Source organism: Lytechinus variegatus, chromosome 7 (assembly GCF_018143015.1).
Source record: "Lytechinus variegatus isolate NC3 chromosome 7, Lvar_3.0, whole genome shotgun sequence".
NCBI lineage: Eukaryota > Metazoa > Echinodermata > Echinoidea > Temnopleuroida > Toxopneustidae > Lytechinus > Lytechinus variegatus.
The window spans coordinates 18,289,337-18,303,383 of NC_054746.1; the positions used below are offsets into that span (position 1 = coordinate 18,289,337).

Genomic DNA, 14,047 nt, shown 5'->3' on the forward strand with positions numbered 1-14,047 from the left:
ATTTTTTTCTTAACTCTGTATCTATCTACAACTATATCACGATCATTTATCTATGATGATGATGATGATTATATCTACAACTATATCACGATCATTTATAAGTCTATGATCATGATGATGATTATGATCATTATCATCACGGTCATTAGCAGCAGCATGCAGATCCAACATAATCATAACAGGTGCAGATCCAACATTATCCATGGATAGGATACGTATCTCACTATCAAGCAAGCGCGAAGTGTAAGTGAGCTGATTTTTAAAAAAAATTTCTAACCTAAAGATGGTAGTTTTTAATGCTTTGTGATCATCTCATAAAAATAGACTCTTGAAAAGCGCAAATGTGCTGGGAGATCGATTGGGCCTATGTGTCCATGGGGCATATATGGGAACGATTATTTAAGAGGGGCTGATGGGTTCTGTTTCGAAAAAAGTTTTCGCTCTAAAGTAAAGGATATTTCGGTCAAATTGATGCATTTTAACATACCAACCCGACGTCCAGGAGGTGCTGCATAGGCCTATATGGTGTCAAAACATACGCATCACCCAAGAAAAATTATTAGGGTGCTTCACCCCTAAGCACCCTCGCTTGGAAAGGTCATGGTATTGACTAATTAACTTTTTAAATGGAATATTGTCTAAATATGCGTTGTCTGCCCCCCGGGCTGCCCCTTAAGTTTTTGTCTCATTATACGCTTCTGTCCCATAATCCTCATGAATAGGATACGCAATTATTAAACATGCAATGGGAGTGCGAAGCACGAGTCAAATATTATTTTAACCTGAAATAATTCTTCTTCTCCTCCTCATTTTTCTCCACCTCCTTCTTTATCTGAATAGCACAAGTTAGCATAACGCTGAAAATTTCATCGGAATCGGATGTAAAATGAGAAAGTTATTTCTACACAAAAATGTAGGATATGCATATAGGTATAAAGTACCACTTTTGTAGCGCCATCATCAGCATCGTCTGTAAACTAATTATCATCAGAGCCAAAGCTACCGCTTTCCCCACATCCCCTCATCTGCCATTGTTGTCATTATAATTACGGTCAAAATCATCATTATTGTCATCGTTAATGGCATCATTTATCATGATCACAACCCATGTTATCATAATATCATCATTATCATTATCATCATCATCATCATCATCATCATCACAATCATCATCATCATGAGCATCATCATTATCATAACCATTCCATTATCGTCCTTATCCGTATCGGGCAAAATAAAACAGTTACATGGGCAATTACGGTACATACGCAAATGAGAGAGTCGATTATGTCACTAAGTTACTATGAAATTTGTATTTGATTGCATCAATTTTCTTTTTGCAGATTTTACGATTACGAGACTCGTCACTCGTCGTCAAATCACAATTGGTTGAAACTATATTGATTCGAAATGTTCAGGGATGAATCAAACTTTGTTTCACATCATATTGAGGAGAAAATTAAAATACTTATTTCATATCATTAAAGACAAGAGAACTAGTTAATAGGTGACGTCATTGATTTCCTCATTTGTATACCGACGAAGATGCGCGTTTTGTTTAAAAAAATGAAACTTTTGAATGTCAAAACTTTCTTCTTTTACATCCGATTCTTTTCATTTTGTTTTCAACGTAATAAGTTTTTTTTCTTTTGTTCAAATGAATTTTCGATGAGGAAGCAGACTTCCCCTTTAAATTATTCTTACCTTGATTGGATTGATCTGTGAAAAAGAAGAAATTCATTTTGGTTATGATAAATAAGAAATAAACTTTGACAAAAACACTTTACAATACAATTCATTACCATTATTTGTTTATTCACTGAATGTTGGAAATACAGCATAATAAGGAAATTTTGTCATGATAGTTTCAGCGGCCACAACGCCAGTATATACTGTATATGAGGGAGAAGTGCAGTTAACAGTTCGATTATGGTAATTGCATGGTTCAATCGTTTCTTTCCCAATATACTTCCTTTCTCCTTCTTCTTCATCACTTGAAAACAATAAACTACTCTACATCATCTCTTCCTAATATCGACAATTAAAAAATGAAAACTATTTTACAGCAAATAACTCAGTCTTCAGGCTCCCAAAGTATATCACACTATCATTCCAGATATACCAAAGGTAAAACATCGAAGACCAAATACAATGATTGAATACAACTAATTATTGGCGAGAATTACAATGAACTTCGAACAACTTAATACTTTTTTTAAATGCTCTAAAACTTGTTATCCTCCCGTGTCTTTTAGTTAACTTTAATAAGTTATAAGTCGTATCAAATTTTGATTTTCGAAAAATTGTTTACTGAGGCTTCAAGCAATAGGAAAATATATTTACACGGAGATTTATTTTCTAATCTGCCTGGAGGTCTTGCGACTCAATGTTACTTTCAATTCTGCACAAGAATTAAAAAAAAACTGTTAGAGAAAATGGAAGAACTTACATCTTAGCAAGCTTTCTCTATATCTCGAGGTCTCTGTAAGAGATAGATTAATAGAAGAGGGTGAGGTGAAAAAAAAAAACAAGTTTGACTCTATACAGGCCGATTACCAGAAGATATGTTTAATAAGAAGATAGAAATCTGGTTTAATAATAATAACACAAACTGAAGTAACTCTCTATTTTGTTTAATACCGCAGTCAGAACAAAAACCGAAATCTATCTCAGATTGCATGTAAATAAATTGTAGGCTACTGATCTCTAGTGGCGTATCTAATGCATTTTATATACCTCAGACACCATAGACACCGTAAGGTGTACCCCTATCCCAACTGCACTAAAATAACTCTATTGTAGTGTGGCGACAAATTCAATCTACTATTTCTTGCACATTCTGCTTATTAACAAAGCGCATTTCTTTTCCTGCGCACCCTTAACCTTGCATGCCCCCTTTGATCAAGGGTTACATTTATTTCAAATCAATGTTTAAGCCGTGCAATTTTACAAAAACTGGAATCCGATCATGCTTTTGAGAAGGTAATTTCAGAACTACAAATGGATGAGAATAGTTCTGAGAGGAATCATATATGTGAGGAAGCAAGGCGATCATTGAGCTGTCAAAACTTAAAGCCTATAAAGATTTTTTTTTATGTATCAAGGGGACATCAATCCTCTTGAAACATTTTGGGTCTTCTTTATTTTCTTCCTTTTGATCTTTATCTTTGACTTTTTTGGCATGTTTTTGCGCCCTCTCAAGTGCCGCCCGTGACACGTGCCTCCAAACACAACTGGTTCTCATTCGATATACTACAAACTCTTAAGCAGATTAATTCATTTTCTGAATACCATGAAACTTCGATTAATGGAATTAAAATATATACACAGATGCCAAATCCTTAATCGCTAAAAGCTTAAAGGTTTAGATGCTTGTTGATACAAATACAATGCATTTTTAGGGGGGCATATCCTGTCTGATAAAGTAAAATACACAATCCTACACACATTTTAAATCAAATGATGCAGCCACACTTACAAACTGACTTAAAAACACACAATACTCCATAACTGCAATAACGCTAAGTTTTATTCATTGTCGAGTCACTTTCGCAGGGTAACTAGTGTTAAGCAGCTTTGCCCCACGAAATGAACCCTCATCAATTCTATTTCAAATTACACGAGAATCGGGTCGCAGTCGGATACCACTAGTCGGTTTACATAAACTCTCTCGATCCCGTCATCCCGCCTCGCGAAAGCTACATCCTATGCTTTTTCGAAGGCCACTTCGAATGAGACGTCACCCTTTGATACAATGGCTATCATCTTCCCTTCTCTGATCTCACGAACCATCTTGAAATCATTCTCAGCGGTGAACAGCAGTTTATCGCCCTCCCACGACGCAGTCACCTGCAAAGCAAAAGAAAATAATGACAATGATGCCATCACTAACGAAAAGAATCAGCAACGACGTACATGCAGGCCTATTAAAACGATGAGAATATTATAAAGTATGGACAATGTTGAAATCTCACGTCCCTCTGCAAATGAAGACATCATTGATGCATGAACCAAGTAAACTGCTTTCGTGGTAAATACGCGTGACTAATTTACAGCTTACATATAGAGGAATGCTTTTTGGATATCAGATGAGAATTCACACTTTCCTCTCCAAAATAATATAATCTTAATTTACTTGTTGCGTGAAACATACAATGATACTTTTGCAGATGATAAAGATGAATAATTCACGCGTCCCTCTGTAAAAGAAAATCTTCATTTACTTGATGCGCGGACTAAACAATAGAATCTTCTTGGTTAATACTAATTTGAAAGAGGAATGCTTTCTGGAATATAGATAATTCATCCGTCCCTCTGCAAAAAGAGGTTTTCATTTACTTAATGCATGAAATATAGTTTACCGTCATCTTGGGTAGAAAGCCGACCAAGCTAGTCTCAAAGCTCTTCCCAACCTGGAAACTGTAGCTATTACTGCGTTCTGCAGTCTTGCTACATATCTCAAACTGATCTCCATCCTGTGTGATGTTGACTGTGAGTGTCTTGATCGGTAGACTGGGGCGGACCTCTGCAGGGATACCCATCGCATCCATTAGATCACTACTCAGCTCACCGTGACTCACCATCAACCACTCTCCGCTGAAGTCTGTAGGCATTTTGGTGGCAGCAAGTTGATTGTCTTATTTTCTGCAGAGAGTGAAAAGAGGCAAGTATAATTCATTTACACATACCGATGTGAAGTGGTGGGGGGGGGGGGAGGTGGATCAGCTTCTCTACAAAAAAAAAAATATATTGTGCAGTAGTGCTGTTTAACCACATTACATTGGATTTTCTTATGCTGTTTGACTGTTTACATACCAACGCTATCATAATTGATTAAAATATATACATAGTTTGTGATTATGCCACGAACTGTATGTCATTTTCCAGGGACATTCAAACACAATGATGCAGTCAAACTAGCAAAAGAGACCCAAGACCGAAAAAAATAACGTGTTATTGGTATTCTAATATCTGTTTCGTCGTTCCGACTGGCCGGAGCATTAGCTTTTTTGTTCACTTTTCAAAATTATGTCCAATTTAAAATATCATCTTTTTACAGTAAATAAATCGTAGACCTACAAACAAGCCTTATTCATATACAGTATGGCAACATTTGAGGGGACACAACATGTCGTTAAATTTCTTAAAAGCCGCGAGCGAACAAACATGTTGAGCGTTAAAATAAAATCTATATAACAAACTACATTAGAAAGATATTCGCCTTTTCATTTCCTCTGCATTCCTTTTTTTTTCGAAAGGGCGGGGGGGGGTCTTTGATCTTTTGGGGTCTAGCACTGACACCAAGACCCCTTTCCAGCATATACTCATACGATATCCCATACTACAACAGGCGCCCTCACGTGTGGTTAGCAGAATGACGAATCATGAAGAGTCAATAAAATCTTAAACCATGCGTTCACGTACGTCACCTCATGATGACATTCATTATGAGCCCTTTTTTAATGATGCGAGTCAGGTGATGAAATAATCATTTTGACACAGTGTTTTTGTTCCATAAAGTTTATAAAAAAAAATAATGAGAAACCCGGCCGCACACCAGCTAATTAGCTCAGGGCGGTGACAGGATGTTAACATGGAGGGGGGGGGGGGGTCAAGAAGACAAAAATGTGACGTCATATGTTCACAAATTCAATAAAAGGGGTATTACAGAGTAACAAGAAACGGAATAAACAAATAGTTTTCTTTATTCTTTCTAAACTTTCTCCCTCTTCTCTCTCTCTCTCTTTTCACACTTGAAAATGAGGGGGGGAATCGCCAATGCTCCCCCAGTTGCGCCGCCCGTGAATTAGCTCATGAAAATTGCCAGGTGCATGCGAGACAAGAATAAAATAGCAAATATAGACATAATGATTCCATAATGAACAGACGATCACATCCTCATACAATCGAACTTTATTCAAACCCACATCATGCTTTGACAGAATTTGAAAATCCATGCAGGTCATGGCCCGCCAAAATGGGTTCCTCATTTATCATATTGTTTGTTGCTTTCTTTTTGGCTTAAAAAAAATATATTTTCAACGCAATGTTCTTTCCCAGACTGAATAAAATGTCAGATGGCATGGGGCTTCTTACAGTTTAACCTATCAAATGAATAATGCGAACAACATTTAAAGATAAACCTCACTTATACATTTCTCAGATCATTATCTTATGCCCATCAATTCATTTCTTACAATACATATATTAAGCAAAATAAAATTTTGAAACACTAAAGCGTGAGCATTAAATTAAATTGAATTGAAAATAATGATTGCTAAGATTCTCATAAAAACACAAACAATTTAAACTATTTCGTTTGAAGTATTATCAGGACAATGTTACCCATTAATTGGCGATTTTATCTTCATAACTATTTAATTCTCTTTCCGTTTTTGTCTCCGAGCAATCCACATTATGGTTTTAAGCTTTCTGCTTTCAAAAAGCACGCAAGTTTGATTGTCCATTCCCCTTTGAACTTTATTAAATTATCTGAGATGATCACTTACCAAAAAAAAATAATAATCCGGTTAACCATCAATCTGGACCTGTATCATGAAAATCTAACGATATAATCAAGTAATGATAACTTGATATTGTGCTAATACACTGAAACGTTTATTTTGATTGGCTGTTGGACTTTGAAACGTTTGTTTTGATTGGCTGTTGGACTTGTTACCATGACATTTAACACGAGGTCAAAATTAACATAATCGTAACTGCTTGATGACAGGGTCTATATACTTTTATGGTTAAACTGACACTTTTTCGTCGTCAATTTTGTAACAATAATCGTTAGAAGCCACGCTCTTTTGGAAAAGGTTCTATACTATAATAATTGCATTTCAGGTTGTTAACTGTTCTGCAACTCTACCATTTCGTTTAAAATTGGGCAGTGCTCAAAGAGTATTGTAAACTTTTGAACCTGTTTTATAACACAGAGTTTATTCCGGTTAACTCATCATGCATGCATGTTCACCTTTAATCATACTGACACAACACGTAAGGTGGTGAGAGACTGGAAGCATGAATAAATAAATCATTATCAACTTAGGTACAGGTTCTGTGTTCACTGTGGTATGGGTTTTCTGAGTCATCTCAGTCAGGTACAAACTCTGGCAGGTCACGTTCAAAAGCGTCTCCCCCTTTTCATTAAATTTAGCAAGGAAAAAAAGAAGAAAAATTGCAGGGCTGTCTCGAGCGGGAGATTTAGGAGGGAGAAATTTGGGTTCCCACGCGAAACATAATACTCCTAAAACCACACAACTCGTATGCACAGTCACACCACCGAACCGGATTCCAAACCGAACGATTCAATGTCAGTGGAAATAACAGTCGGCCTGGGAGTCGATATGGTTGATATAACTGAAACCTTACCCTTGTGTTACAGCTTTTAAAATGCGTACTTATGTGGCTGGCTATGTTATTGGAGTGTTGCTGAAATAATCCCTGTTCATTCAATCACTAAAACAGCCCTTAAAGGTACATAAACATAGGATTTATCACTAAACACTGAAATTAATTTTAAGGGAAATAAAACATTTCAGTCTCTTCAGACCTGATAGTTGGCGGACCAGTTACTATCTGCCCTCAGGATCCCTGGCAAGGCAGCAAATGAAGACATGTTACTGAAAACAATTGACGAAGTGAATTTTGATTTGACGCAAACATCCATATTGTCATTTATTTGGAATGAAAGGAAATTAATGATTGAGTCTTAAATGGTGTGTCTGTGGACAAAACCCAGATAAGTTATCTTACAGATTTCATGATGAATTAGTTATATCAAATAGATATTGAATGTGATCCAACAGACGACCAAACTGCAGGTCACTAATAAGTCCTGCAGTGATTTGAAACTGTCAATACTCATGATACAATAATACATACGTTGACAAACAAGCCAGTCAATCAAAAGCCATGCAGTATTCAATGTAATAAATAAGTTCAGTTTTATGCAAAAAGGGTCGTAATTATTTGCATATACATGAGTGTCTTGAGTGTTCCCCCCCCCCAAAAAAAAAAGCAATGTGGAGAATGGTAGCCGCACGAAATGTGGGAGTGGGTTATCAAATAGACTTGTTGAGATGGATGATATGTATACACGGTGCTCATGGAATCGTGCTCTACAGTGCGTATCAAAAAAAGTTTACACTTTGGAAAAGCCCTGGGAATTGGAAAAGCCCTGGGAATTTAAAAATATACACTATGTGGGTAATTTTTGCACGTATAATCTTGGGTTTGGGTCTCATCTATCCAATGAAGGTAAAAGTTTTGTCAGAATGTTACACTTGAGTGAGCACTGTCCATTTCTGTAAAGCTCGCAGAAATCTGTTTGCGCAGAAATGCTCGTTTTCATGCTGTGTCAAGGGGAAAGGGCGAAATCAAACTTACCCTACGAAACATTTATCATACATTTCCCTTGCACTTTTAGTCAATTGAAATAAAATGGATACTTTCCAGCATTTTGTAACAATTTTGCCACCCATAGTGAAATTTCAACTCTTATTAAGCACAACCTTTACCCTATTTGTGCCAGCTGGATCTGAGGACATAACTGAATCTGAAGAAAAGTTTATATCAGACATCTCCAGCATTTTTTCACTAAGTTTTTATCATTGAAAGTGGGTTTACATTGCATTTTTCATTTAATACTTGTTTCTTTAAACTTTTCTCAATTTTAGCAATGATAAACATAATGAAAATCAAGATTAAGCCATTCCATGTATATCACACCTCAGTGTAAAGCAAATATCGTCACGATGGGCTCGGTGTGTGGGGTGGGGTAGGGCGAAATGCACTCTTCGAAGTGTTTTGGGCAAGGAAACAAGTCTAACAAAGTAGAAGATATCTTCAAATTAATTTTACTAGCTAAATTCCATGCGTTCTTCGTGATTACGGTCTACTTTTATATATTCGCATAACTATTTCAATGTTCTGCGCAAATCATTTTTCATTAACTTTTCAAAAGTAAGTGGTGCTCACTAAAGCGGAAATATTTTTTGACAGTTATATCGTTATTTGCTTTAATGGACCTGTACCAATGTTAAAATGTGGAAAAATCTTCAGGATATTACAAATGCATAGTTTTACAGGATTTTTTTCAAAGTGTAAACTTTTTTTTGATACGCACTGTATAATCACGATAGAACGAATACGCATAATCACAAAGTTTATGAATATATTTGTATTTTAGACTTTCATTTTTTCGTGAGCCCCAAAATGTCCCAAAATAAATGATAACAAGATCAGTAAGGATCGTCGGCTCTGAGTAATTGTATTTCTTCCGGTGCGGGAAGGTATGGAGGCCGCAAAATTACTTTGATTTCAATTTAATATTTAAATTTGAATTTTAGTTCCACTTTCGCAGCAATAAAACAGCCGAAGACCACACAAAAGACAATATCATCTTTTTTTATAATCTCATATAATATTTTGCTACCGTTGAACCAGATTCATTTATCCAGAACCTTAAATACTTCCTCAAGAAGTGATGAACACGATTTAACAAAGTATAATCCCCGTATGCAGGCACGAGTGGCATCAGGACATTTTGTCAGACGACTTTATGTAACAATTCAATTAGAAAGTTAGGGGTATAAAAAAATAGCGGTATATATATGACGTGTATCCCTTTACATTACCCCTGTAATCTTGGCCCCTTTTAAAGTAAATACACTGGCGTCACCATGCATGTATAAGAAAGTTCATTGATTCTGTGAGATTCAAAGGAAAACAAAACCAAAAACAGTGACTAAAACAGCAATCTCGAAATCACAAAAAAATACAACCTAGGAAATGATGTGGTCATTATAGTTTATTGGTGTTAATTACTCCTGCTTTCTTGAACATGTTTGAATAAAAAGGGAAAATTAATGAATGGATTAATGAAATATTTACCAACAATTCCATTCTTTATGATCAATCAACTTTTTTCGAATGTTGTTTTTGACAACCTGAAAAATTAACAGTGATTTTAAACGGATTTAATACTTTAAAATTTAAATCCTCTGCCTGACGAAACAACCAGCAAAGCATGAAATTGGATACCCAACAAGTAAATGGTTTAGTTTCTATAAACATGATAAATAACAGGAAGATCATGGTTAATATCTTAATAAAGAAACAATCCCATATTAGGTTTTGAATCCTATCTATCGAGATGAAATGATGGATTACTTGTAAATAAAACTTAAAAAGGTGGTCAAATCGGGACTCACCTGCAAAAGTTTCCGAGTTTCCGTTCGCCGGGGTTTTTGAAAGTTGTATCGGTGTCTGCTCTCCAACATCAAGTGAGTCAGGGAAGTCTTCAACGAGAAATGAAAAGCCGGATTTTCATCTTCGTGTGTGAACGTACGATGAGGTGTCTGGCAGGATGAGGAAGGGGCGGAGCGGAGGCTTTGTGATGCACTCCCCTTTTTCCGCTTTCTTTTTTACTTCATGTCTGTATGAAAATAGATTCAACCGCATAAAACCCTGGAAAGTAGAGCTTTGACAAGGGGTTACCATTCTTATAGGCGTCGGAAGTGAAGGGTTGAGGGAAAATTGATATAACCCCTATATTTCTGGATAGATCATAGAACGATACTGCTCTAAAAGAACCACTTCAGAAACACGAACATAGAGATTTCCCACTTGGTCGCTGCGCTCACTCACATACGTAATCAATAAATCCGTTATTTTGGTATATAATGCCCTAGGATCTTGGGATAGGATCGTACGGTAAATTGGCGTGATAATCTAGAAAATTCAACTGAGGACTCGCATAATTTCAACAAATCAGACTTAATTCGTGCTCCATATTAGTAAATAAAGGATCATTTTCATCAGAACTTGAAACTGTCAAACAAAATTTTCTTTACTCCATTGTACTATGACCCATTGGTGCCCATGATAAGTGGCGTAAGGGGGGGGGGGCATTTCATGAAAGGAATTGTCAGACGCATTATCCGACAAGTCCCATTTTATCCGATAGTTAACATAAGAACGGTGCCTCTCAGCCAATCAAAATCATGGAAAGATGTCAGATCTGACAACTTGTCGGATGAAAATATTGATGAAACGCTCCCCTGATGGGGCACTGGGACGCTGCCCCCCCCTCCCCCAAAAATCATGACCAAGAGAAGAAAGGGAGAAGGGAAGAGAGAAGGGTATAATTTTCTGAACAATATGTAAAAAGTTGACAAAATTTGATTTTTGTACTAAAAATTTCGAAATTTTTGCTCGCTCACTTCGCTCACTCGCAACTTTTTATATGATACCAGATACGCCATATCGCCCCCTAAACGCTGTTGGCTCATTACGCGACTGCACATTATTATGAAAGGTTTGGTCCATATGCCCCTTGCAACCCATCCTAAATACACCACTCTACCGTAGTTGGGGTGAACATTTACCGGGTCAGCCATTGAAAATGTGGTTTTCGCTCCATGCAATCCCTGGATGTGTGATGACAAGTCATTAGACAGTTTGGTGACGTATGTGGTGGGATTAACAAATTATAGATTACCCCTACCAGGGACCTAGGAGCATGTCTGGTGCTCAACCCTGATTTTACTGCTGACGACGTTTCATTCCTTATTTTGAGCGTATTCCATAATATATTATTGTAAGCCCTCTAAAATCGGATTATCTCTTTGGGAGTCTTCGTATATACAAAAAATTGAAAATTATATTCAAGTTTGACGGCAACCACTACATTTTCACGTTATAAAAAAAATGTGGAACATTTCACCCCCCCCCTCATTATATACGCAGCATTGCAATGGGTCATGAATCTTATACCAGCGAGACGAGTATAGGGAACTCCCCTCAAATCCCTTAACCCCTCCTTCTCCTGACGGAGCGTGGATGTTGGTGGTTTTGGGGAGAAATTGGGCTCTTCCGTTATCGTATCAGGGGGAGTCCGAGTTGCTCCTCAAACATTAGGAACAGGAGATGAAATCATCATAACAAATGAATAAATTCGAAATCTTTTGAACTGGAACTGATCTTCTTCATTTTTTTTGGCTTTTTCTTTGTATCATCCGGTGATAATTATCACTACCAAAATCAAAATGAATTCTAATATAGTAATTCAAAGAGAACATGTAAAGACGTTGCATTGCAACACAGGAGATTCAATATTGTTGCATTTTTTTTTTGGGGGGGGGTGGGTAGTGATTTTCCATTCTTTTCATGCATTCGATTAAGTTTTGTGTATATTTCGTAGTATATTTGTTTTATATCCATGTATTTATCTTTTAAAGGACCCCATGGAAGAACAGTGGTATCTTATTGATACCGCTGAAATGGGCCATCCTCCATCTGTATGTTATGTTAAATTGATCATGTATATATTTTATCTTTTTATATGGAAATAAATACAAACAAACAAACAATAAAAAGTCTAGGGGTGACAATGATTGGATATCGTGCAGTATTTTGAAAAAATATTTTCAAGAAAGCCATAGTTTAGATGAGGTAAATAAATATTCTTATTAAATAGCGATATAGAATTTTGTTTGGAATGTGAAAAATTTTAAAATCAGCTTGATGTTCAAGGCAATTCAATGATGAAGTGGTTGAAATACAATGATTCGAATAAATTATATTCTTTGTACAAATTGCAGCCCCCAAACCAACCAGTATGCTTATAATATTTATATAATTTACAGTGACTACACATACAATAGGTATTGCGACAATGGAAAAGGATGTTATGTATGAGTGTATAAAAATTATTTCTACAAGCGTATAAAAGGGTGTATGTTTGATATTCATAACGAGCACTATTCATGTTAGGGTCAATATTCTCGTAAGGAAAGTTTTTCATAAACAACCAGAGGGCTTGTTAATCATTATTTTTCGAATTATTCTCCTGTTATGAATAAATGGGGGCACAGGAAGTTGTTCGACAGTGTTTTGAAGAAGTCTTTGACCAGGAATAAAAGGACAGCATTTTACTACAAAAATCTGACAAAAATCAAAGTAAAATAGGAGAAGGGTCCATATTTACTCCGAAAAAATGTACTCTTTATTTAAAAAAGGGGCAATATTATTCCGAAATGATGGAGTTTTCTCATAGATGAGGAATTATTATGATTTTTTAAGGAGGGGCACCATAAAAAACTAATATATTAAAATATTTGATAAAATAAACAAGAAACAAGTCTTCGCCAGATCAGACGTATCTCTTGCGTTCAGCATAACAGCAAAGACAATTATAACTGCAGCCTTTGCCTCGATTATAGGCTAGCTATATAGATGTGCTGCCTACAGGCGCTCTGGCATTCAAGGAATTTCTTTATACCGGGTACCCATTCACCTCACCTGGGTTGAGTGCAGCACAATGTGAGTAAATATCTTGCTGAAGGAAAACACGCCATGGTTGGGAATCGAACCCACGTCCCTACCACGACGCCCCCACACACCCTCAAAAGTTCTGTCCATAATTGCCTAGACGGAAATACAGTTTTTATTCCCCTTTTCCAATAATAGAACGAATAAAAGCACGCAAATGGGAATTAAGAGGAAGAACTGTAATTAAAATTTGAAAACGATAATCTTATGCCTAAATACTCTATTAAAGTAATTTAATCTGTTATGATGCACATAATCAATGGATGTTATTTTATAGGTTATTTAGAGTGCATTTTGTGAGATTAACGAAGGTTTTATCAATATTCTAATATAATAATTGTAAAATATTGAATGACGAATAATGAAATCAATACCAGTGTCCTCTTATTGGCCTCTGTAATGAAACCTATAGAGAAAGATACCGCCTTTAGTTTCAGATCGACCTACCCTCAGGGTCGTCTGACTTGGCACCAGCCCCCCATTTCCGACTATCAAGGGTGTAGCGAGAGCGTGTCCGGGCGCCAAGATGCTCCTTTTCGTCTTGGCCAGATCAAAAACAAAAGACCTGCTTTCCTTGGTTTCCTTTCTTGTATACAAGAGAAAAGATAAGAATTAGCTGCCAAGATCAATCAGGATTATTGGTGTGAACCCTGGTTACCCTCCTACCGCACAGGTCCGGGGTGAATTGAAGACAATCGACTGCCAA

The 14,047-nt window shown here is 36.4% G+C and overlaps 1 protein-coding gene across 1 annotated transcript; it reads right to left on the bottom strand.

Moving 5' to 3' along the window:
• Positions 1–1,798: 1,798 nt before the first annotated feature.
• On the bottom strand, positions 1,799–10,331 carry LOC121417977 (retinol-binding protein 1-like). The gene is made up of 3 exons (XM_041611685.1): positions 10,221–10,331; positions 4,362–4,644; positions 1,799–3,849 (listed from the first exon to the last, which is right to left on the bottom strand). Exons 2-3 carry the CDS (start codon positions 4,611–4,613, stop codon positions 3,706–3,708), a joined length of 396 nt encoding a protein of 131 aa, XP_041467619.1. The 5' UTR covers positions 4,614–4,644; positions 10,221–10,331; the 3' UTR covers positions 1,799–3,705.
• Positions 10,332–14,047: the final 3,716 nt, after the last annotated feature.